This window comes from Mya arenaria, chromosome 3, assembly GCF_026914265.1.
Source record: "Mya arenaria isolate MELC-2E11 chromosome 3, ASM2691426v1".
In the NCBI taxonomy this organism is placed as follows: domain Eukaryota; kingdom Metazoa; phylum Mollusca; class Bivalvia; order Myida; family Myidae; genus Mya; species Mya arenaria.
In genome coordinates this window covers 66,999,309-67,026,067 of record NC_069124.1, presented here as the reverse complement: position 1 = coordinate 67,026,067, position 26,759 = coordinate 66,999,309, and the positions used below count along the sequence as shown (strand labels likewise).

At 35.2% G+C, this 26,759-nt stretch overlaps 1 protein-coding gene across 1 annotated transcript; it reads left to right on the top strand.

Annotated features, from left to right (window-relative positions):
- Positions 1-8,314: 8,314 nt before the first annotated feature.
- On the top strand, positions 8,315-23,860 carry LOC128226215 (paired mesoderm homeobox protein 2A-like). Its single transcript, XM_052936107.1, has 4 exons — positions 8,315-8,607; positions 22,323-22,522; positions 22,921-23,122; positions 23,676-23,860. The coding sequence occupies exons 1-4, from the start codon at positions 8,358-8,360 to the stop codon at positions 23,858-23,860; spliced, it is 837 nt and encodes a 278-aa protein (XP_052792067.1). The 5' UTR covers positions 8,315-8,357.
- Positions 23,861-26,759: the final 2,899 nt, after the last annotated feature.

Sequence of the window (26,759 nt, the reverse complement as noted above, 5' to 3'; positions counted from 1 at the left end):
ATTAAGTGTTCATAATGTATTATTTGGAAGCATTCATAACATATCAACTGTTAATTGTTTACTTATAAAATAAAAAGGATTAATTTAAATGATACTAAATTGGTTTATACTATTTCTATTTTCTACTCAAGTTATACTTGTACACGATGCTAATGATGCATTTCTAAACATTTTCTATGTCTTGTGTTATGCCTTTTTCATTATAAAAAGTTTATTATACATATATTTGCTGTTAAAGATTTATAATAAGCTGAAGTTTGTTTTCCTAATATTAAAAGTATGCATCCCAAAATACATCGGTCTTAAAATGTTTACCATGTGTATAACTTGTTTTAAACTGAACCATGTAGGATATATATTTTTTATTGATTTATTTTCATTTTAGCATTAAGTTACTTCACTGTTGTTAACATAGTTAGCCGTTTTCCATTTTTCATTTATTGTTTATTTCATATGCATATGTGTCCCGTATTGCATGCAGGTTTTTGCATATTTTTTCAATAAAGCTGAGTCAGTAAAAAATATGTATTAAAAGATGTATAGCCATGTGTTCAGGACCATGGCACTGCCAATAACATACTAGAGATCATCTGTGTAGCTCATCGTCAACATTAGGCTTTTTATCTTTCTAGCGGCTACAATTTCATCCAATGTTCATGACACCTGTTTATGCAGAATATCTGTAGGTAGAACTGAAATTTATGATGGACAAGTCGGGTCAAACTCTTTTCAAGTGAAACTTGGTCAGACTGTGAATCAAATCTAAAAGAAAAAGAAGTAGGTCACCATGTTAATATTCGCAAAACCTTGTCAAACTTAGTCAATTAGTTAGTCAGTAAGTCAGTTCTCATGAAACTTGGTCGTTTGCATCCATAACGAATATAACCTGTTTTGATACGGGTGATTAGTTCATAATGTTCAGTCAAAACGAGGTTAACCCTCTAGATACCACATATTTACTCAGTTTTTATGAAGCGTGGTTAGAATGTTTATGAGCATGATCATTAATCACAAAAACCTAATATCAACCAAACATTCCACGGAAACAAATCCAAATATATACTATTATTACTTATAAAGGTTGACATGTTAAGGCCATCGTACAAAGGATGGACTAATAATATTATATATTGAGATTTCGCATACTTTTTGTTCTTTTTTCTTTTTATTATTTTTTTGTGTGGCGGGGACGTGGCATTAGGGTGGGTCCTGCCAACGTTACTGCCACCTGTGGTTTACAATATGAAGTTATTTTACAAACATTAATATACAAAGGTTTTTGAAAAAATGAACAAATTGATAACTGATGACAGTTCCAGATTTTACAATATTAAATGCATGCATGTATATTTTAGTAGTAAGTAGAGTTCTTCAAAACGCTCTGTTTTAAATGATGTTCCATACTTTATTATATTTTGGAATGTGTTATAAAATAAGCCATAAAGTGATTAAAATAACAATCAAATTGAATTGTCTATTCAATAAAAACTACAAAACTGATATAAATGAAGCTTCATTCATGACGTCAATGAATATCTTTAGTTAGAGGCTTGCCAAGTATTAATGATGGACAAAAGGTAAATAATGGATGACAATAACTCTCTGGCTGTTTTTATAGATTGTTGCTGTGAGGGAGATGGCGATACATGGTATGAGATGTTGCTTATGGAGATGGTATTTCAGAAGGCAGTTTATAAATAAAGGAAGAAAGGGAAATTTACTGTAACACGAAAATTAAAAAAAAAATCCAAATAAGATAGTGGTGTCATTTCTGGACAACAACAGACATGAGATTGTGCTTCAACGTCGTTTCTAGATCACTGTAACTTTATCGTAAGTTGTCAGTCTCAACATGTCGTCGTCTCAACATCTCAATGTGTTGTTAGTCTCAACATGTCGTAAGGCTCGACATGTCGTTCGTCTCAACTCTCAACATGTCGTACGTCTCAACATATCAACACGTCGTACGTCTCAACATCTCAACACGTCGTACGTCTCAACATGTCGTAAGGCTCAACATATCAACACGTCGTACGTCCCAACATCTCAACACGTCGTACGGCTCAACATCTCAACACGTCGTACGTCTCAACAAATCAACATGTCGGAAGCCTCAACACGCCGTAAGTCTCAACATCTCAACACGTCGTACGTCCCAACATCTCAACACGTCGTACGTCTCAACATCTCAACACGTCGTACGTCTCAACATCTCAACACGTCGTACGTCTCAACATCTCAACACGTCGTACGTCTCAACATCTCAACACGTCGTACGTCTCAACATATCAACATGTCGTACGTCTCAACATCTCAACACGTCGGAAGTCTCAACATATCAACATGTCGTAAGTCTCAACATATCAACATGTCGTAAGTCTCAACATATCAACACGTCGGAAGTCTCAACATATCAACATGTCGTAAGTCTCAACATATCAACACGTCGGAAGTCTCAACATATCAACATGTCGTAAGTCTCAACATATCAACATGTCGTACGTCTCAACATATCAACACGTCGTAAGTCTCAACATATCAACATGTCGTAAGTCTCAACATATCAACATGTCGTAAGTCTCAACATCTCAACACGTCGTAAGTCTCAACATATCAACAGGTCGTAAGTCTCAACATCTCAACACGTCGGAAGTCTCAACATATCAACATGTCGTAAGTCTCAACATATCAACATGTCGTAAGTCTCAACATATCAACATGTCGTACGTCTCAACATCTCAACACGTCGTAAGTCTCAACATATCAACATGTCGTAAGTCTCAACATATCAACATGTCGTAAGTCTCAACATATCAACACGTCGGAAGTCTCAACATATCAACATGTCGTAAGTCTCAACATATCAACATGTCGTAAGTCTCAACATATCAACACGTCGGAAGTCTCAACATATCAACATGTCGTAAGTCTCAACATATCAACATGTCGGAAGCCTCAACACGCCGTACGTCTCAACATATCAACATGTCGTACGTCTCAACATCTCAACACGTCGTAAGTCTCAACATATCAACATGTCGGAAGCCTCAACACGTCGTACGTCCCAACATATCAACACGTCGTACGTCTCAACATCTCAACACGTCGTACGTCTCAACATCTCAACACGTCGTACGTCTCAACATATCAACATGTCGTATGTCTCAACATCTCAACACGTCGTACGTCTCAACCTCTCAACACGTCGTACGTCTCAACGTCTCAACATGTCGTAAGTCTCAACGTATCAACATGTCGGAAGCCTCAACACGCCGTACGTGTCAACCTCTCAACATGTCGTAAGTCTCAACATCTCAACACGTCGTACGTCTCAACATATCAACACGTCGTACGTCTCAACATCTCAACACGTCGTACGTCTCAACATATCAACATGTCGGAAGCCTCAACATATCAACATGTCGGAAGCCTCAACACGCCGTACGTGTCAACCTCTCAACACGTCGTAAGTCTCAACATATCAACACGTCGTACGTCTCAATATCTCAACATGTCGTAAGTCTCAACGTCTCAACATGTCGTACGTCTCAACATCTCAACATGTCGTACGTCTCAACATCTCAACACGTCGTAAGTCTCAACATATCAACATGTCGGAAGCCTCAACACGCCGTACGTGTCAACCTCTCAACATGTCGTAAGTCTCAACATCTCAACACGTCGTACGTCTCAACATCTCAACACGTCGTACGTCTCAACATCTCAACATGTCGTAAGTCTCAACATCTCAACACGTCGTACGTCTCAACATCTCAACACGTCGTAAGTCTCAACATATCAACATATCGTACGTCTCAACATCTCAACACGTCGTACGTCTCAACATCTCAACACGTCGTAAGTCTCAACATCTCAACATGTCGTAAGTCTCAACATCTCAACACGTCGTACGTCTCAACATCTCAACACGTCGTAAGTCTCAACATCTCAACATGTCGTAAGTCTCAACATCTCAACATATCGTACGTCTCAACATCTCAACACGCCGTACGTCTCAACCTCTCAACACGTCGTACGTCTCAACATCTCAACATGTCGTACGTCTCAACATCTCAACACATCGTACGTCTCAACATCTCAATACGTCGTAAGTCTCAACATCTCAACACGTCGTACGTCTCAACATCTCAACATGTCGTAAGTCTCAACATCTCAACACGTCGTACGTCTCAACATCTCAACACGTCGTACGTCTCAACATCTCAACACGTCGTAAGTCTCAACATATCAACATATCGTACGTCTCAACATCTCAACACGCCGTACGTCTCAACATCTCAACATGTCGTAAGTCTCAACATCTCAACATGTCGTACGTCTCAACATCTCAACACGTCGTAAGTCTCAACATCTCAACACGCCGTACGTCTCAACGTCTCAACATGTCGTAAGTCTCAAAATGTCAACATGCCGTAAGTCTCAACATGTCGTAAGTCTCAACATCTCAACACGTCGTACGTCTCAACATCTCAACACGCCGTACGTCTCAACATCTCAACACGCCGTACGTCTCAACATCTCAACACGCCGTACGTCTCAACATCTCAATACGCCGTACGTCTCAACATCTCAACATGTCGTAAGTCTCAACGTCTCAACGTCTCAACATGTCGTACGTCTCAACATCTCAACATGTCGTACGTCTCAACATCTCAACACGTCGTACGTCTCAACATCTCAATACGCCGTACGTCTCAACATCTCAACACGTTGTACGTCTCAACATCTCATCACGTCGTACGTCTCAACAGCTCGATGTAGCTAAATGTGTCAGTGCCTTAACAGGCGGGCATATGGTGTTGGGTTACCAGTACATTTAACCGACGTGTGATTTGTATGTTAATTCGGATATATATCATAACCTTTTCGAAGGAGCCTCGTATGTTCTAAAGTTCTTAAAGATATACAATTTCTTATTTATTCCAATTCTTTTCGCCCTGATGAATGCGGTTCTTTTCACAATGTCCTTACAAAGTACGTACATAATAAAATACAATAATTAAATAGAATTAACGGCATAAAGCTGCACTCTCACAGATTGAATGTTTTGTCAACTGTTTTACTTTTGGTCTTTGAACGAGCCATTTTTTACGAAAATGCATGGAAACCAGTTATATAAGACTGTTGACAAAAAATAAGATCACATATTTCTATTTTTAAGTTCAAAAATTGATGTTTAATGCGGTTTTTTTAAACCGTTAGTAACGGTTTAATCCATAAAACATTAATTTTCGAACGGAAATATGAACATCTGCGATCTGATCTTTTGTCAGCAATCTTATGTCATTGATTTGCAGATATTTACGCAAAATTTTCTCTTTCCGAGACAAAAAATAAAAAAAATGTAAAAACGGTATATCTGTGAGAGTGCAGCTTTAAGACATTTTCTTTCCATCTTATATAAAGGAGTTTATACAAGTTCATGCTTCAAATTGTACTATTCCGTACAGCAATTTATAGGCGCATTCGAATTTTTTAAACAAATAGTCTGTAAAAAGATTATTTACACATTTATATTTAAATACGTTCGGTAGCGTTTTAATATAGTGATTCCTGTCAGAACAGAACAATCACTTCTTAGTTCTGATATTTGAAAGACCTCATTTTTATGGAAATCAATTGCGCAATTTAACACTATTTATTCATTTATAACAAAATCACTTATAATATGCTTTCTTGAATGCATATCTTATCACTTGGTTTAACGTACATTTTGAAGAATATGCCTGTTGTTTATTTTTCGATCTTGCTTCCAACTGATAAATGACGATTCTCATACTATTATTATTTTAATATTATTATTATTATTTCAACGTGAATATATTTATCATAGCTACGATTTTGATAACGTTTACATATATTTGTTGCCAAAACAAGAATCATGAAGCTGGCCTCTTTTTTTAAAATGTAAAATGCAAACAATTCTTTACACGCAGTCCTTGCCAAAAATGGTTATATTATTAATTAAGATTGTCTGTTTCTTTTAATGACAGATTGGCGGTTCAATTTGGAAACAAGTTTTCCTTTGATTCCATTAAAGGGATAAAGACTATTAATGGTGTCATGTTCAACTTCCAAATACAATGTGTATTACCAAAATGAATACTGCATGTTACTAGTCTTGGACTCACCAGTCAATGTTGATTGCATATTAATGAAAATACACAAAACAGTTTATCTTGTTTCTCTAATATAAAAATACTCAAAATAAAATTATAATTAGTAAGAATTATTCTTTCAGCAGATGCTAGAGCGCATCGAACCTCCAGAAACATCTACATGGGGCCCTTAGGCTGTATAAAGGTTGAAATCATTTTAACCAATGTGACGACAGTATTTTTAAATTGTTTTCACATTGCTCAACGTTTTATTTTCCGTTCGTATATGTATATTGGTTGAATCGTCAACAAAATAAATTCAACCATTATACACGTTATCATTCTAAGGGCTCTTTGCATAAGTATCGTACACGTAATAAGTTAGCCTCTTTTGGCGACATTATTTTGAGATTGCGTTCAAATCGGGTTGTTTATCATTATATAAGATCAAACAACTTCTCATGACGAATTGCCATTACTATGTACAAGCATATCATCAGTAGTTTTAAATAGTTCATGTACCGTATTATATAATGACATCGTGTCCAAATATTCCAGATAGTTTTGCTGTTCCCGCGAAAACATGTTCTTAAGTATTAAATAATTCATGATGGCTGCTGAGGCCTCCTGGTACATACACGGACACTTCTGTGTTCATGGGAAGCACTTAATTCCGACCTCGGTGATTTATATGTGACCCGTAATGGACTGGCTGCCTTTTTATTATGTCATTTCCTTTTATTAAAAAAAATACTTAATGCCCATTCTTGCAGTTGTGTGTGTTATATGGAAACATTACAAATATCCAAAATCCTGTTCATTCCATAACACTTACAGTTAACATTTTTATTATCTCTTCTTATTCACTTTTTTTTAGTCCGCTTTTTAGAGATTTTTTATTGACATTACATCTAATACCATGAAAAGAGTAATGGTACAGGTTCAAAGATACGTCACTTATAAAACTAATATAAATGTCTGATTATTAAAGAATGGATATACAAATTGTTGATTAAAAAGTTGTTGTTTTATTATGATAAAACCAATCGCTCAAATTTGATATTTTCATTTATCAAAATTATGTTCTTATTGTACAAAATTTAATAAGCAAAAAAGAGTTTTATTGGTACACATGAACATAGTTATATTATATTATATTATATTATATTATATTATATTATATTATATTATATTATATTATGTATTTTAGTAAAATTGCGTACAACTAGGGAAAACAAGGTCCACCAAAAATAGACGACAATTGCTAAACTACATATTTCTCTATAATAACTGTATAGTCGCACAAATTATTGTACTAGTTACTATTTATAAACATGGTAAATATATTTGTAACTTGTTTTTATTTTAAAATTGGTTATTAATAACTAGCATTACGGAGAGGCATTAAATTCTTAAATTTCGGATTTAACGCAAACCACTTCAATTTTTCACATCGTTATTTGAGTTTAAACAACACTAATAATGGTTTTTGATATTTCGTTCAGTTTAAAAACAAAACAAAAAACTGTAAAACTAGAAAACTGCATTTGATTATGTCATTTATCATTTCATTGTCTCATCATCACTTAAGAATAAAGAAAGTGTCGCAAAATGTATCAGATGGTGTATCGAATCAGATACTAATCGATCTTTAATTGAAAACAAAACGGTTACCTGTGCGCCATGGCCGGCGGGTACGGCGGAGCGGTATTCCCGGCGTTCCGTGACGCTGGCCTCCCCTCCAGACTGGAGTGCGCTTCTGCCTCACTGCCGCCAATAGCGTGCGGCCTTTGGAGGGCGGCTCATTTACATATGCAAATGTCGTCTAAGAAGCAGTGCCTTCGCCGTCAGAGGCTGGTTATAATCAATATTCAAAAGCTGGAGCAAATGAAAACGGCCTATGGCGTTTAATATCAGAGATGTATTATAATTAAATCAGGGGAATAATGCGCAATATTCCCAAGAGTTACTTGATATCTCACTTTTTCATAAATTTCATGACCACTCATTTGATTTTATCAACTATTGGCTATAACGAAGTTTGGGTCTAACAGCGCTAATCAAAACTCACCGACCAAATTATTGCTCATATATTAATACGGCGATAGCGATCGACGTCATCTCAACTTCCGCCGAGGCGACCCGACTTTTTCGTCGCAGGAAAATCTAATTAGTCGATACCAACAGTTTGACGAAGGCACACCACAATTTTCGCGCACCGCAGTTTAACAACCAAAAATGGATTACCCGTACCTCGGACAGCACAACTCCTTCGACACGTCATGCACACTTCCGGGTATGGAGTCTGCACTGCAGAACTGCAACATACCATGCAGCTACGGCGACTCGAACCCTTTCGGGCAGATGGCCCAGGGGTACCGGTACAACGGGGTTCGTTCCTTTCCGCCGGGACCGGCCATGGGATCTACTTCCTGTTCCATGATGCCGAGGCCGCGTGATCCAACCCAGCCGGCTGTTTTCCCATCTGGTAAGTAAACTTGATTTTCCAGTTTATGTTATAGCGACTGTCGAGTGAAAATAAGATTTGGACAGGGTAAATTGTTTTAGTAGGCCTTAACATTGTTAGGTTCGTCTACTTAACGCTGATGATTGCCAAAAATCAAATTACTTAATGTAGAAATGTGAGTTTAGCATAATTTTCACCCAAGCCGAAAATTTTCTATTTATTTATGACACAGGGGTGATCGAAAGAGGAAAATTGTTGAAAATCAAATTTGTCCGGCCATCAAGTATGGTTAGCGCGACTAAATTTGACTCGACGTCGTATTCAAGATAGTTACCGTTACGTTATGTACCGTGCGGATTTGGAGAAACTCTCAATTGGAAATCAAATTATTTTGTAGATTGTAATTTTATAACGAATATCAAATAACTTGACTTATTTCATTTTGTCTTGTTATATGTCCACAAATTACATAAAGTATGAGTGAAACACCCGGGCGGTTACTAATGAACTTAGGGTGTCGGGGATAATTTAGTTTCAGACTTTTATTCATCAGACGCGCGTCTTTAAATCTTAACGGCGGGAGCTGACCTGGGCGAATAGTTTCTTTCTGGGATATAGATCTAATAAGTAGCATAAATTATATTAGGGACTCATTGATGAAATAAAATATTTTAAATTGGGTAAACTCTGCTTATATCAAATAAAGGCTCCGTCTACATTAGCAGTAACCATGTTTGAGTATTCCCCAGGTTTGGTTTAGAGTTTTATCATACATATAAAGTTTGAGAACTCGCAGATTTTAGGTAGAAAGGATTTTTAACTGCACTTGTACACTTCTTAGACAGTGAACTTACTGGACCTTGGATGTAGGGACATTTTATGCATTATCTTAATATCAAGAATATTCCCAAAATGGTAGGTACATACTTGTAATTATGTATAAACGAGTTGCTTACCATAATTAATTAACACCGTATTTAATTGTTTAGTATATGTATACACAGTATACAAATCCAGTGATTTTAGCAGAGTGAAGACAAATGAAAATAACTAAAGTCACATTGCAATATCTCTGTTGTTTCTCTATTGTTTTCTTTATCATGTATTGCGTTTATGTATCTTTTATGCAATGATTAAATTATAAAAAACACACACTCTTTTGAGAGAAGATTTATGAATTGAATATCTTGTTTGTTTGAAAGATTCATCATATTTAATTGAAATCCATTAAAATGATACTGGACTATGGTTAGACACTGTATGATTGTTGTATTCAAATACATCACAGGTTTAGCATGATTGAGATAAAGGCAGTCAACGTTTTCTTGATGTCCGTGGCATGACGCACGGGGTACTTACAGGCGTACGTACGCTTGTAAGATCGGGGCACATTTTTTTTCGAGAAATCTTAACAGTAACAATCTTAATTATATTAATTCATTTAGCTTAATTCTATACTTAAACTTAACATTTCAAAATAAACAGTTGTTTAATGTGATGATCTTAAATATATTTTCCTTTTACAATCTCTGTAAATGGATAATAGTATATAATTTAGACAAACAACAACATCATGTGCTTAGCTTGAGCGCGTTGAAAGGGACTTAGGATCGGTGAAGAAATTAGGGCCAGTTAAACAGTCGCATCATAAATGCATTTTAAAACAGAAAAAAACATTCTTCCCAACAACCGGTTATACAACATTGAACTCTGTCATAACGTAGACATCTTTGAATATGAAAAACAGCTTAACTCATTGTTTTGTTTTAATTCTTAAGAAGTTCCTTTCATTCTTTCGTGCTGTATAATTAAGTTATTTATATGCTTTAGATTTCACAATCAATGTTTGCCTGTGTAGAGCGCATGCTTCCTTACTTTATAAAATCATTTTTGTATAAAATGAAGGAGTATTGGAAACTAAATGTTACGAAACAAACGCCGACCGTTTGTAATGGTATCTTCTTTAACATACTTTCATATACGAAATATACAAGCATGCTTGGCCGCTATTTTTCACATAGAAATTAGTACATTCATAGAATAGAGTTCCGGTAAATAATGTCGTATAGTAGGTGCAATAGTGCACCGATTTTTGTATTATGAAAAATCAAAGTTATTTAATATTTAATTGTGAAAAGAACCGTTTGTGTAGTACAGGGGACCGGTGACCTTATTTATACACTTTAGAAACAATGCACGTAATGTTTAAAGGAAAATCTCAAAGAAATAATTTTGCTTCTATTAATGAATAATTTTGCTTCTATTAATGAAAATATGGGAATGGAAATATTGGTACCGTTAAAAAAATAATTAACATTCAGTTTTCAAGTGTATTAAGGGAAATTGTCCAGACATAGTTCTTAATACTAGGCAATATTTCAGAAAACCGACAGAGGTGAAAACTGAACCGACCATCTTAATCTATTATGATCTCCAGTAAAGACGATAGAATGCATGCGCCAATAATATATTCTGCTTTTAAAGAAAATTCTTATATCAGGAGTCTTCTTGTTAAAATATCATATGACAAGTGAAATACTTAATTCGGAAAATATTCAAGTAAGGACAAAACGCAATATGTGTTATAAACGTAAATGTGTTGTCTGTTGCACGGGCGCTTTAGGCCAAAAAGACCTCGATATTTTGCAAAAAAAGGCGCTTTTCTGAATAAAGAAATGAAAACGAGGTACCGACAAAAACACCGCAATAATTTACAAAACGTAACAATAATATTTTAATATAAAATAAGATAACAGAATCCTACGACTGCTGCTTTACTCTTCCTTATACATTTGTTGAACTATACCGGGTTATATAGTTGTTCCATTAATTATTTTGAACACTGGACTCTTGCATAGGTCGCTTGGAAATAATACACCAGCAGAACCTTTAAATGGTAGACTATCTTGGAAATTGTATACGCGTATTGCCATGTAAATAAACATTTAAACTAAAAAGGAATGTTTCGTCGAAGTGTTTTTGTGTGACAGCAAATATAACATAGTTTGTCTATCGAAGGTAGCAAAATCGAATCCTTTATAACTCGATCTATTCATTCATTGTTTTCATACATTTTATTTGATTTATTGATTTATTTATAAATCAATTAATTGATTGATTGATTAATAAATTTATTTATTTATTTATTTTATACATATATATTTAATTTATTTTTATTATTTTTAATCATTCCTTTATAATATATTTATACTTATTTATTATATCAGAAATTTATTTATATTTGTGTTATATATAATATACCTCTTTCACTGCTTACTTATCTAAACTTTTGTCAGATCTATCATTTACGGGAACAGTCATTAAATATAGTTCTTGTATTCATTTCAAAACTAACCAGTCACGTTTAAAAAATACTGGAATATTAAGAAAACACTTCAATATATATAAGCCAAAACCATGAGAAAACATGTATTTTAATAAAACTATGAAATAAATACTTGCATGTGTTTAAAACGTGCATCTTCTCAAATACGAAAGTTGGAAGAAAATTTAGTATTGAGGTAAATGAACTTGAGTTCACATATATCAATTATATTGTTATCATTTGGTCACGTGATTTTTAATGCACAAACTTGACTTCATTAATCTTTAAAACGTACCTTAATTAAGGAATCAAATGCTGGATTTCTGTATTACCAAATATTTTCTTTTGAAACAGTCAAAATAATGTAGCATAGACATTACCCAGCTTAAATGAGCAATTTTGCATTATTTTTAGTGCCAGTTGCCATAGCAACACTTGAACATATGTGTAGTTTTCCTGTACGGTTTTAGGGTTTATATCTAGTTTTGGCAACGACACATGTGTTATGGTAAAACAATTACGTATTTAAGTTCTGAATAAACATTGCAACAAAGTAAGAAATGATATTCAAACTCAACAATAGTTCGTGAAACAAACATTTTCTGTGTCTTCTTATTACATTGTAATATTATACTGACCAGTTTCTATTGAATTTACATTAGTATTCCATTTTGGGCCGATTAGTTACGTTACCATACCGGGTTTAAACATATCGGTTACTTACTGTTTGAAATAACATACTAGATATAATTCCATTTCAATTCAAAATCAACTTAAAAATTACCGCAGCCAAAACAGTATTTGACAAAAATAGCAGAATACCTCGAAGTCCTTCCATCAGACTCAGTAAGGGCAGAGTTTTTAACATAATTATAAACAAAATGAAAAGAAATCCTCCAAAAACAAGTTCTATGACATGTAAGCAAGAAGAAAATATGTCAAAGCATACTGGTTTTTTATTATTTCACTATAACAGGGTTTTAATATCATTGAAAAAATGTCTGAGGACGATTAAATGTATTCATTATAAGTAGGAAGTGAAAGTGTCTTCATATAATAAATATGGATTTAACATGAAATTACTTGAACGCACCATTCCGATGGGTGTTCAATGTGTAATGTTATTCAGGAAGTAACTATTTTGATTTTATTGTGAATTTACGATTATATGAACTCAAGCATATTGGTGAACAAAAATGGCGAAAATTTCCTATTTTTTGACGTCTCTTAATTTAAATCTCTTTTTTTCTTCTGATTTATTAACAATAAATTTTAATACTGTTGCTTATTTTAACATTTTTCTTGCACTAACAGTGAAAGTAATGTTTAAATTCATCTAAGAAAACAGACAATTTTCTACTTAATGTTGTATTCGGTCACAGCCGTTGAAATGGGTATTAAAATGCGAAATGAAGTAAAATAAACGGCCGTTTCAAGTAATCAAATACATGTATAACACATATATGATTCCTATAACAAACAAAGCGGGTAAGATAAAAAAAAATAAGATCAAATAATAAAAAAATATGTATATATTTCGCCGACAGAGTGTTCTTAGTGAGATGTATGTACATATAAACACATTAAGACAATATAAAAAATCAACATTGTAACGAAAGTTGTCAACATTTGAATGTTTATTGTTCTTGTTTTGAAAACTGTTGTGGGTTCTAGTAATATATCATTCGGAGCTCCTCGGCCATTATTTTCAAAAACAACCTCGGATGTATTTGGACGGTTTACATATTCAAAAAGTGGTACGTTTAAGTCCGCTGCATATAGATCGCGTAGTAATCTGAATTAGTTGTTAAACGTTATGACTTAACTCTTGGGAATCTTAATCATGTTTGCAATAATACACTTCACTGGCAATCAATTTAAACTGAGAGCAATGAATACAACTCTTAAACACTACATTTAATTAATGATATTATTCAAAAATTTACGGACTACTTCAACTGATGTACCGGCATACATCCGAGGTTGTTTTCTATAAAATGGCCGAGGAGTTCCGAATGGTAATATATGATATTAGCCTACCAATACTATGACAAAGACTATAAAATTATATATGCCTCCCATATCCCTATAATCCTGTTATTTTAGATATGCACCATTTACGTTTTTGATTTCGATATTTATCATGCATTTGCATTGTTAAAACGTTTTTCTGCTCTTTTTTGTTTTCCTTTGTCAATACTTCTTTGTAGTATGCCATTAATCATTTTGACCATAGTAATTATTCTCTGATATATATCATGTTTTGTCAAGAAACTGTTATCGACATGTTTACGACAATGAACAATTCTGTCTGCCCACACTGTCTGTCTGTCTGTTGTCGGACGATGCTTTAAACAGAGTTATAAGTTTGGTGCCACTTTTCGCTTGTATGTTGTTGGGGACTGAGAGGATATGAAGAGGCTTAATTCAATCCCGGTTATTTATCCTTGTATTCCTAAACTCGCCAAAGCCGACTGTGTCCCTTTAAAAACATTAACTGTAGAAGCTGAAATTCGATCATTCATCAATGTAGACTTATAAAACTGATAAACGTAGAGCTCGGAATTGCTTTTCCATAGTTTTTATACTTATTTATTTTCAATAGACGCAAACACTATATAAACAATATATTTTTAAATTTTGGCAAAAAATGGCACTGGAGAGGCGATGGTAATTTTAAATGTAGATTTATAACTTAGTTATTTTGTTTGATTTTTAAAAAATATTTCCTCTCAACAAGGGATTGAAATTTTCTTAAAAACATCGTTTACTTACTTTAACGTGAGAACATTAATTATTCCTTAATCTCATAACACATTAATCATAGCAAACAAAAGCTAGGAATTCAGCGACAATTACATTTTAGATCTTTTACAAAGCAACCAAGGCCACCATGATTGTATGGTTAAGGTAGTACAGGTGGTGTGCGACTATGGCCAAAATGATCCTATGGTGATAGTAGTATCGGTGGTGTGCGATTAAAGCTGTTTCGGCTATACGCCGCAAAGACCCTGCCTTAATTTACCTTTTACAAATAGTTAAAACGTTTTCAGCCAATATCGCATTTCATTTAATTAACTTATCACTAGCAATAAACTTGAGAGATGAAAGCATAATTCATATATCCTAGTACATATAAATTTAACAGTTAATGTCATGGAAATAGTCTTACGTATTTAAATTTCATCAATTTATATATCATATTCGTTGGTAATGACGGGCACTTTAATTTTGTCAGTTCGATTTTGTGCTACTCAAAAGATATTTTTGGATTCGAATTTTATTGCTTGTGAACAAACTAAACAAAGAACGCATGTCGCGCCTAGAGCCATTTAATACTGTCGTGTTTAGTCCGCGTCAGATATCACCATTTCATACGCATGTGCAAGAAAGCATATATATGTAATAAATTTTTTTTAAAACATATCAAATTATATTGTTCGCGCCTGATTCAGTTTTGGGAGCAACAATGCTTACAGATATTTCATCTATATAAAGGATAGAAGAGGTGGGTAGGGCAGAGACACCTTGATTTATTTGGGGAGTTGGCCCAGACGCTTCACGTTCACAACACTATCGCCTTGCTTGTCACCATGATCATGATGGTGTTGGCAACGGGCAACTTCTAGTTCAGCTTTATACTTCGTGAGATCTTTATAAAATATATTTGTAGATTAACTTCTTTGAAAGTCATAGACAATAAGTTGTTTCCATATGGATAAATCACCTAAAAAGGCCACAAATATGTGTATCAATGATCGTCGAAATACAGCTTATTCGAGAGACTGTTGCAACTCTTTGGAAACACATTGAAAAATGCCACGAACTTTTATTTTTGCGCGAAAGTTGCAACGCAATTTAGGCATTATATTGAATAGTCTCATTCCTTGAAAACGTCCTTTTGATGTTTAGGAAGAGATCACGAGCTTAATTTACGACTGAATAAAAGTGTTGTTTTTTTTCAGGATAAAAATAAAAAGGCTTTAACATTTCAATTTTAACATGTTTCTGGAGAAAACACGTGTATATTTAACTGGGTCAACCGAGGAAACCATTCTCTTACTTTGCAAAACAAAAATGATGATAATAAAAGACCCGTATTTGCGCTGAAATGCGCACAAACAGCTTTCAAGCCAAACCTATCTACCATTCACATTGTGATAAATTTCTCTAAATGTCGGAATTTCAGAAAGTATTGCGAAATTTCAGAATACTCTAAAATTAAATTTTATCTTAGTTCCACCTTGGATGACAGATACCTCGTGAATTCGATGCATCGTCAATTAAACAGATCATTAATTATTCATATGCTATATAGACATGCTTCGCTTTATTCTCCCCAAATTGTCCCGAAATTGCTCCTATCCGGTAATTACTCGCAGGATATTTAGACGGGTTCCAATTCCCGTCGGAATGTCGGAGTCACACTCATGGCGACGCTCGCATTTGGACTGTCACCTTGCCGGGTATAAAAATTGCTTGCATTCACACATACCAAATGAAACTCTCGCACTCCTGGAGAGTGCTTAAAATCCCTTGTCAGAACCATGAAATTTTAGAAAACCTTCCCCGGGGCCCGCAAAACGAACGTGTCAGAGTGAAGTGATTGCAGGAATACCGCGGCAGTCTACAGTATTTCAATTCAAAAAGACACTTAACATAACTTTCACACTGAATTTGAAATCTGCAGGTTTCTGAGACCTATTTAAATGCCAACTCTGGTGCCCATATGCACCCATTTGCACATAAAAAGTGTTAACTTGTAAAACCCGCATTTCAAAATGTGACATGTTAAGATAAGTGTGAAATTTTCAGGTCATTAGAATAAAAAACAGAATGCGAACCAATTAGCAAAATTACAAATCGGTTAAACCCAAGGTTTGCTGAATTTCACTGGAGTATGGGTAAACCGAACAACAAAGGCAACATTTATAAATGAATAAATGGAAAAGAAACCAAATGACTTTTGACAGTTTCTTTGGTTGCCGTTTGGAATAACTACAGCGCAGATGTCTTTCCATAAGTATAAATATACGCTGAGAGTATGTTGGTCACCCGATATCCTAGAATAATACAAGGATTGATTTGACTGGCTGTAGGGCAATATTCAAGTGCTAACTAACGGTATAAAGTAGTTAAAACATCAATCAAAAATTCAATCGCCCGATACCCCTCCCGCTGCTCCTTGTAATTAATATGCCCCTTTCAAAGTTAAAAGCCCATTACGCCTTGTGACCTTGGTTCATTGGTGTCCCCGCAAAGTGATCAAGTTAATCAAAACACAAATCACAAGTGTAAAATTACCGATTTGCCTCAGAGAAATTGCAGATATGGTATTGTACTGAGAAATATTATGGGAACTGGTGAAAAATGGGGCTAGGACAAAAACTGTCGTCTGCTCCGATATTTAGCCAAACGGTCTGTTCTGCTTGAGCGAATGGCCACGTGATGTCAAATGTCGCGCGCGCTCTGAACTGATTAATCAGTAAAAATTTGCATGCTAAACAGAAATGACTGTCGAAGAGTCATTAAAACCCCATTGCATTCATTAAACAATGATCACAATTTGTATAACGTTTAGTAACAGTTTGATGTCGCACCATGATAACCATGGCAACACAATGACGTCCTGTCACGCGACGTCGGCCGGAAACATGTTCTATTGCCGGTGCCATTGTTTTTCCTGTGTAAACGAGATGTTAATGGTGTTAAAATATACTTTCATGCTGACTTTATGGACACCAATTGAAAACATGTTTCCTATTGTTTCGTTTGGAAATGCGTGTGGTATGGCTGGCCAGCAATCTGTTAACAAATTAAGTTACGGGACCTGTTTAAGTTAGTCAACGAATATTAAAGGTTGTGCTAAATCTAAATGGGTCCATATTTACTCAAACATATTATACTATATTTTACATAACAACGTGTAATATATTGAGAAAATACAAATGGGGCATTAAGTAATATCACCTTCATTGCACATATACCAGTATGGCAAGAAAATAGCTCAAATGTTTTCAAAAGGTTGTATAATAGATTATACGTAATATCAAAGTAACGCCTTAATATCATCCCCATACTAACTCTATATTTCGAAGGCAGCGACCAGAACCCGTATAATTATATGTTTTATATAGTCAAATATATATCTTGTACAATGTACATGCATTTCAAAATCTTAAGCAATGCTAGTTATTTTGCCTTGACCTGCTACAGCTTCCCTGTATGTTTATCGCTTGTTGGTCGCCGACTCGACGTGCCTATGGATCATTGCATTATAGTAAAAAATGTGTATGCCATATATTTATACTTGGTATATGCAATTGTCGTACGACACACTAGCAGTATTGTCCTTTTGACAATTTATGTTACTATAGTTTTGATTGCTTTCGCCATGTGCTATGTCTGTGATGGCCGATGTTGTTGTGTTTTCATCCATCGGACTTAGATCCGATAGCAACTGGATCATTGTCACATATTCATCATAATACATATATTATGTATACACGTATATATATGTATACCAGCAGTGCACTTTCGCCAAGGAATTCATTATACCAGCAAAGCGGTTTTGCTTTGTTTTTACCACTTGCCGGAACCTGAACAACAGCTTATTTGAGCCATGATCCACTCGAAAGTCACATGATGTAATTGCAGTTGCTATTCCAAGATCTTGGCGCAAAACAATATATAAGTTCTGACAGAAGTAAAAAAAAATCTCTGGATGTTCACGGCGTTTCTCGGGAACAGTGACTTTTCTGTGATTAATTATTCACGCCGAGAAGGGGATTTATTCATCACCAGAAAATACTTTAATCAGTTGCCAACGACTTTTCTACTTGACAAATTACATGTCATTTGGTTCGCTCTTAATTGGAAATTTATTAAATAAAATTTACTTCTCTTTTCACGGCATGCTCGAGTCCTATTCATAACTCTATACCCTACCAAAAATAATCGTCGTTTTACGATTTTTCCGGAATTTCGGAGCAAGGAAGCTAAATCCTTGGGATGAATACAAATGTAATCCATGTCACTGAAATTGAGTTAACTTCGTATAAAATTGATATCAATATGCAGAAACGCTGGTGTATTGTTTGGAAAGGTACGGTTGATTCTCCTAACTAAATTACTGCACCCAAGGGCTTGCGCTGAGAAACCTCACCAGTATGAGGATCGATTGTACATCATGCCTGCCATTGTCTTGGAAACTAACATTCTACTGCGTTCAAAAGTAGAATATTGTTAGAATTTTTAATTTTATTATTTTGTTAAGAAAATATTTTTACCTTCTTATGACAATATGACTCTTCATGCATAAAATAAAATTTATTTTAGTGTGTGTTTTTTTTAACATTCACTTATGTTTTTGCATGCAAACATATCAAGGATAGATGTCATTGTAATGTCATTGACTTTATTGTATGAATTTGAAGCAATGCATGAAATCAGACATAAAAAGACTTTTTGGAGCTGTATTTTATTGCATTTATATGGTTGATCATAAATGATAAATCATAAATTCCTTTTTATTCAGTAAAGAGCATCAAATGCCATATATATTTAAATCCAGAAATCACAAGAAAACTATAGTTTCTCTGTTTATAGTGTTTGTCTGGCCAGGACACACTATATACGGGTCGATAGTAATTACGGACATAAGCGATTCATTACAAATCGTTGAAGCCCTAGTCGATCCACGAGGGATGCCATTACAGGCCAGTTTCGATCCAGGCATCAGTTCCTGACAAAAACCAGACCTCCGAGAAAGGATCGTGTTTTCTTTGGGGCGACCTCTGCTTCCATTGTTCCAATTTGCTCGAGACTAACTCACTCAGTTTGGCGCTACGGAGAAAGTTATTCAATAAAAGTTTTTTTTAAACAAATAAACTTGGTTATTCAATCGTTATTTATTTCTTCACATTGGTTAAAGAGTATTGAGTTGTTACAAATGAAATTCTCATTCATAATCTGCGATAATTTCGGCAATGGTAAATTCTGTTCGGATGCGAATATCTGAACACTTTATGTCCGGAACTCTTTTTCATTTCTATAACACTAATGCCACCTTTGGGTATTGCTTGACCAGGTAGACTCTGGTCCGTGAACCTTTCCTCTCTTTTGGTGGCCTGTTTCCTGCAGTTCCAACTGAATATCTCATTGAAACATATTGTCCGTCTAGCAATACTATTGAAAGGGAAAACGAATTTCACTGTATTTGTGTATTTTTTCTTAGTTTAACGATATTAGAAAAAAAGTATATGAATTCGATTTATTTTGTTAACCATCTGTACTTAAATATTTACAATTGTTACACTCATAAAATGGAATGGAACTGATAAAACTATGTTTATTTGTTAAGCGGTCGAATGTTATCATTATCGGGACGTAATTAAACAGAACTAGTTCACCTTCAAAATGAAATAGATTGTTAAACATGCGATATACCGCAATATACTGTAATGTTGTTTTTTGTGTGTGTGTGGTTTTGTTGTTGTTGTTGTTGTTGTTGTTGTTTTGTTTCTGGTTTTGTTTTGTATGTTTATATTCGTTTGTTACTCTGTCTGTATCTCTGTCTGTCTGTCTGTCAAAGTTGTTTTATTCATTCAAACGTCTGATTTCATCACATAAGTACCGTAAGTGGCTCGTTATGTTGACTAAATAATTTGCGTATATACTAGCTAATCATTGATTATGTATGGAGCGTAAACAAAATTATCATTTTGAAAAATATAAATAAGTACTCATTTATCCCTTTAGTAATTCCCAACATTATAAATGGCCGAAATATTAGTTATCAAACCAACGTTACGTATGCTTTTGGTATGCATTCATGGCGGAGGAAACAAACCCTTCGAACGCTGAATCGCATTTACACATATTTTATATTATAACAGATATACATAAGCCGTGTGGGTTTTAAATTCATGATTTTAAAATAATGAAGTTATATGACTTGACTTTGATTTTATATTCCACTCCACTTATCATATTACCATAGAAAAACAACAAATTCTTCGAAAAGTTGTATTTGAAGCGACAGCATGGCGTCGTTTACGGCCATATGACGGCCGGATTTTTTTTGAAGATTGCGGCTAAATGCAACTTCATTGAATTAGCCCCATTTGCGAATATTTGTTTAAGTGAAGCTTAATTGCAGGGATGGTATGTCACGTTTGATGTCGTAATCGATTACGTTTTCTCCGGAGAATATTTGCGACATTAAAACGGAGATATTAGACAGTTACACTAAAACACGCCACACTCGATCAAGGTTCTATCTGCACGAACCATCTGACTTAATGATTATTCTGTTTAAAAAATTGAGATATGAATGCGGTGTTGGATGAAGTTCAACGTTTAGAGACCATTTCAGTGGCCAATGAAAACGAAAGCATCCTGTACTCTGTCTCTCCAGAACTTGGCGAATTTTAAGTGAAACGGCTACCGGAAACAACAATGGGAGCACCTCGGTCATTTTCCATTGCAAACAACCTCTGATGTATATCATCTGGGACGGTTTACAATCTCATAATTCTTTACATTTAAAGTTATATAGATATATTTTAAGTGTAAAGAATTCTGACCCTATTCTATATATATAAACTATTCACCATGTTTACAGTCCATGGTAAACTACATATCCACGTACAACCTGTTCCAGTCTCAAGGTCTAACATCAGCGGTTATCTTACGGCAGCAACTCCTTTATGGAACTTATAGTATCCCCATCGAACATTTCCAGCCCTACATCTTTCCTCACAAGTGTTTCATTTTAGTATATGTACCAACAGTGATCATCCTTTCTTCTCAGGGGTTGACAAATTCTAAATCATACACTGTTAATCCTCTAGGGTTGTCGTATAATATATCTTATGTCTTATAGAATTATATGCTAATTATGTTGTAAATATTTTGAATTTGATAATAAGCAGTACATGCTTACATCGAAATAAATTATGTTATGTTATGATATATGATCTGATGTAACAACAGGGTCCAACGTGTTCCACAAGAAGTCCCAAAATCATATCCTTGGTGCACCTGTGTGGATCTGATTGGTTGTGAGCGAGTTCTCCAAAAAACTTGTAGTTTCCCCAGAATTATATGTAGAACATTTAAAATTTCCCTACACATAATATATAATAATAAGTGTAGACTGATGTTGAGGTATGGCTAAAGTTCGTTCGCAGTCAGAAACACATTCAGAGGTCAGCAAACCTATATATACACAACCACACCAGTCTATAATTGTATGGTATAAACATGTCTCCTCGACCCTTGTAGACTGTCATACAAAATGAGACACTCGTTCTCTATAATGATCTATAAGATGAATTTGCACTCTTCTTCATAAACTGTGTGTGCCTTCCCACATGCTTTACCTAATGTGGACCTTTTATTACTTCAGGGCTGTCGTACAAGATGTACCAGCATGGGCACGAGAGCGGGATCAGCCCCGAGAAGCGGAAGCAGCGGCGCATCCGGACCACGTTCACAAGCGCCCAGCTGAAGGAGCTGGAAAAAGCGTTCTCCGAGACGCACTACCCGGACATCTACACACGCGAAGAGATCGCCATGAGGACGGACCTCACTGAGGCCCGGGTACAGGTACGCTAAAGAGCTTATATTTTATGTTGTATTTAGCTGGTAAGGGTACCCGAAACAGTCGTTCATTTGAGAAAGAATCAGTTACTTTTCATTGCATTATTTACGCCAAACGATGTCTGCAGAAATGCTGAGATAATGTACATAATTGTAAACATACATCGCAAAAAGTTATGATTAAACAGTAGTCTCACATTCAACAATTTGGAAATTTTATTTTAAAAAATTGGTGAAATTTCCTTTATTCCTTGAGGTTTTGTGACATTTCAAAAACACATATTTTAGATACATGTTGTTTTTTTTTAAAAAATTTCTTACTCAACAAACTAATTGGTGTCTCACGAACTTTGAAACCACGTATGTATATATACATACTAATGTAGATTTCAAATCTGATATAGGTGTGGTTCCAAAACCGGCGAGCTAAGTTCCGAAAGATGGAGCGAGCAAAACAACAACAGAGCAGTCAACCCCAGAGCCCCACTGTGAAACAGGAAAACACTAGCTCCGTCAACAACAACACCAATAACAGCAATAACAACAATAACAACAACAATAATAACACACAGAAAGAAAAACCAAAGCCTATGGAGGATCAGAGAGGTAAGTCATACCGGCGTTTCTGTTACCATGCATTACCGCGCCGTTCATCATGTTTAAAAAAACCACTAGAATATTAATACATGTATACATTAGTATATCATGAAAGTCAGTTTTCTTTTTGTTTGTATTGTATTCAAAGTAAACGTTCCTTGTTATCCATTATAGGGACATTCTAAATCTAACAGAAACAGATAAATAGAAACCTCCGTATTTCGAAATACTTTAAAATAGTAATGAATTTGAAAGACATTTCCCAAGGAGCGATACGTACATGTATTCCTCTGTATCTCTCGCTATTCTATCGGTATGTTCCAAGTATAATTTAAGTACAAATATTGCAATATAATTCTTGTAATTCAGAGGAAAGGGTGCAATAAAGATAACATTTTTTGTGTGTTTTTTTTTCTTGCTGTTGAAGTTATTGTTTTTTGTATTTGATAACGTAACTGACCACCGAACAAACATGTTTAATTGTGACCTTTCTAAAATCGTTTTCTACTACATTTGTATTTAAAACATACATTTGTCTGACCGTTCACTTGTTTCCCTTCAGAAAAATCGCCTATCGATAACCAAAAGTGGTCAAACCCGATGAACAACGCGAACAAGATGACGTCATCGATGTTGGGCGTTCCGTCACTTCCGGGTCCTTATTCCAGCATCCTGTCTTCCAACGTGTCAGAATATCCTCAAAATGGCATGGACTCAAAACTCCCGATCTCTGCACCAATGTTTTAACTTGCCTACTAGCTTTGTAAGCAGGAACACAATTGACGTATTGTTAAGGGTATCAACGGTAGGGATGCCGGGTCTAAAATGTCGATTACATATTTTGTGGAAAGATTAGAACTGTAAAACGAAAAAGAAACGTTAAAAAGCAGCGGACTTTAGAGACTTGTTCCTTGAAAGCTTGTTGGACGTCTTGCATACCTAGCTCATCGGACGTCCCGGACAAGCAAAGCTGACGTCACGCTTTCAGACTCAAGAGCCTACAGTTACCGACGTTACAGCGTGGACTGAGTGTAATGACGTGTAGCCTTAGGGCCTAGCTGGTTTATTGTGTGTTCATTTTTTTATATAAGTACCCGTGTTTATGTGTGCTGCGTACAATATCTACGATATAATACCGTTTGCAAATGAACTTAGCATTTTGAGATCTTGGAGCATTGAATAATCGTGGCTTTTGCTTCGCCCCAAAACACAAAGTGAATTACTTGTGTCAACGACAACATCTATAGCTTATCGGTCGACTTCGCTCATCAAAGAAAACCGACCGCCCCCGTCAGCGATTGGGCTTATTCTGCTTACGTATCAAATTGGAACTTACAACTTAGGGCTGGGCTCATTAACCCGTTAAGGATCCATAAATGTACAGTGTACATTGGTTTCACATCAACCGGCCAAATGAATCATAGCCTTAGCTAGGTAATCACGCTTTTCGAAGTACCCGAAAGCTTTTGTTTCGAACTCGCCTTTGAGACGATAAAATTTGTCTGCCTCGTCGTTGCAAAAAAGGTGTTATGATCGACGGCTTTGCTAAGTTTATTTGGAAACAGTAGGATCACATATGTACATATGTACGCGTATTTAATACTTACCTACTCTTGTTACTCGGGTTAATCGCACAACTACCCTCCGTACCCCGGACATGTCGAGTTTCCGTACCCCGAACAAGTAGAGTTTCCGTTCCCCGAACATGTTGAGTTATGCAGGTATCGACTTCACGAGTTCTGTTTTATCCCATGTTTTAACGATTTTTTTTTCTCCGCACCTCCATATTCATTCTGCGTATATGAAACATAATATTGTTTTGCTTCCCTTTATATAATTGTATCAGCAAAATGGTATTATATATTTTAAGTTAGCCTTTTTAATTGGGCTGTATTAACTCGCCAATTGATATTAAAATAGTTTCAACCAGTTGCCAACTCGCGACGAAGTGGAGGTTGATTTTAACTCTAGTAGTCCGAGTTACTCGAGTAAGTTAGCTGTATTTAAGGGTACTATTTTCATGTGCCAACACATTTTAAGTATTAAAACATGTCTTCCTGTGTTTTGGTCCGGTACTTTGCCGTACCCATTCAAATAACATTAGCTCATATGGTGTATTTTCAACAACTTTTCTTCCATTTGTTTATATATTTGATGTCGTTTTAAATGAAAGAATGTGCCAAATGTTTTGTTTTATTTAAAGACTTCTTAACTGATATACGACATGAATTGTGCCAAGTTTCATATTATGTCAAGATCTCGTCTCTGACAAAACTAGTATTGTTACGGGATGTATGTTTATATTGTATTTATTATAAGTGTTTCTTTTGTGTAATTATATATGTTTATTGAATAATGTGCAATACTTAGATGTATACAAAATCAATGTGTTTTGTTTAAAGTGGTCTCTGATATATGAAGATATAAGCGATTTAAGAATAATTTAATAAAAAATGAAATGTGTGTACATATCTTCCAAACCACAGCTATAGGCCATTGTACCCATGAATGTATTGAACGTTCGAATTTTGGACTCGCTCAATTTTTGGTTTCAGAATGGTAAGTACTTTGAAACAAATCGCTAAGCTTAACATGCTACAGTAGGTTGAGTATAAACTTTATTCACAGTATAACGACTTTTGAGGGAAAACCAAAGTACCCAGAAAAAATCATTTGTCCGGCTTGGGAACCATCAACCAAACTCACAGTTCTCAATAAGTTTATTTCAGTTTACTAAATATGCTCTCCGTCGAGGAGCGGGGTAATATTGTTTTACACATAATGATCCGTTCTCCCGTCGGTCTCCATGTCCGTCCGTCAGTAGACTAAAACATAGTCCGATTTATAACTGGCATAATGTCCTAAAACTTGTTTAAAAGGTTGGTAACGGCGAGCAGATGAAACCTACTGAGTTTCAATTCAAAAAGTCAAATGTCAATGTCATATAGACCTCCAACACTTAAAGATCCTGTCATACTGATAACCAATTACATTCTTTGTTCAAGTCCTGACGGTCGCTTAGTATTTAAGTAAATTTCATGAACTTACGACATGTTGTCGAACGATCTTGGGCAATATGGTTCCATAAATATTGCATGCCCTTGGTATTTAATAGTTCAAACATAATTGGTGATTTATATTCATCAAACTATTGTTGTGCGGAACGCTCGTGGGTAAGATGGTCCCGCATAAATAGTGTATGAAAACCCTTCGTCTTCCATAGTTCAAACATACTTATTGGTCAATATTTAAAAAAATATACAATAGTCGCTGCAACGAACGTGCCGCAAATGTGTTTATTAAAACAAATGAAAAAATCGCTTCTTAAGAAACAGCTTACAGTAGAAACATGACATGATCATGCGTCTGTGAAAAAAACTGTAATCTAGTTGTCGGTGCTAAAGTGGGTGTGGACTATTGGTGAAATTCAGCCAATGGAAAAGCCGGGCCACAATATTTCCAGAAAGCATTATTTTTGTACAACCAAGCGACGTACGCTCATGGCAGTAATGAGTCTTTGTGCTATATAATTCAATTACGATTGATTGCGCGGAAAATTAACGATACTAAGATTTCTCGTGGGACATGGAACCGGTCTCAAGAACATACTTGGCTCCCAAGTTCGGTGACAGTTTTGTAATTCGTA

Bases quoted from the DNA above. Each gene is read 5' to 3' on its own strand.
- LOC128226215 (XM_052936107.1), top strand. From the start codon at position 8,358: ATGGATTACCCGTACCTCGGACAGCACAACTCCTTCGACACGTCATGC. The intron at 8,608-22,322 runs GTAAGTAAACTT...TTATTACTTCAG, and splicing joins GCCGGCTGTTTTCCCATCTG to GGCTGTCGTACAAGATGTAC. The intron at 22,523-22,920 runs GTACGCTAAAGA...AATCTGATATAG, and splicing joins TCACTGAGGCCCGGGTACAG to GTGTGGTTCCAAAACCGGCG.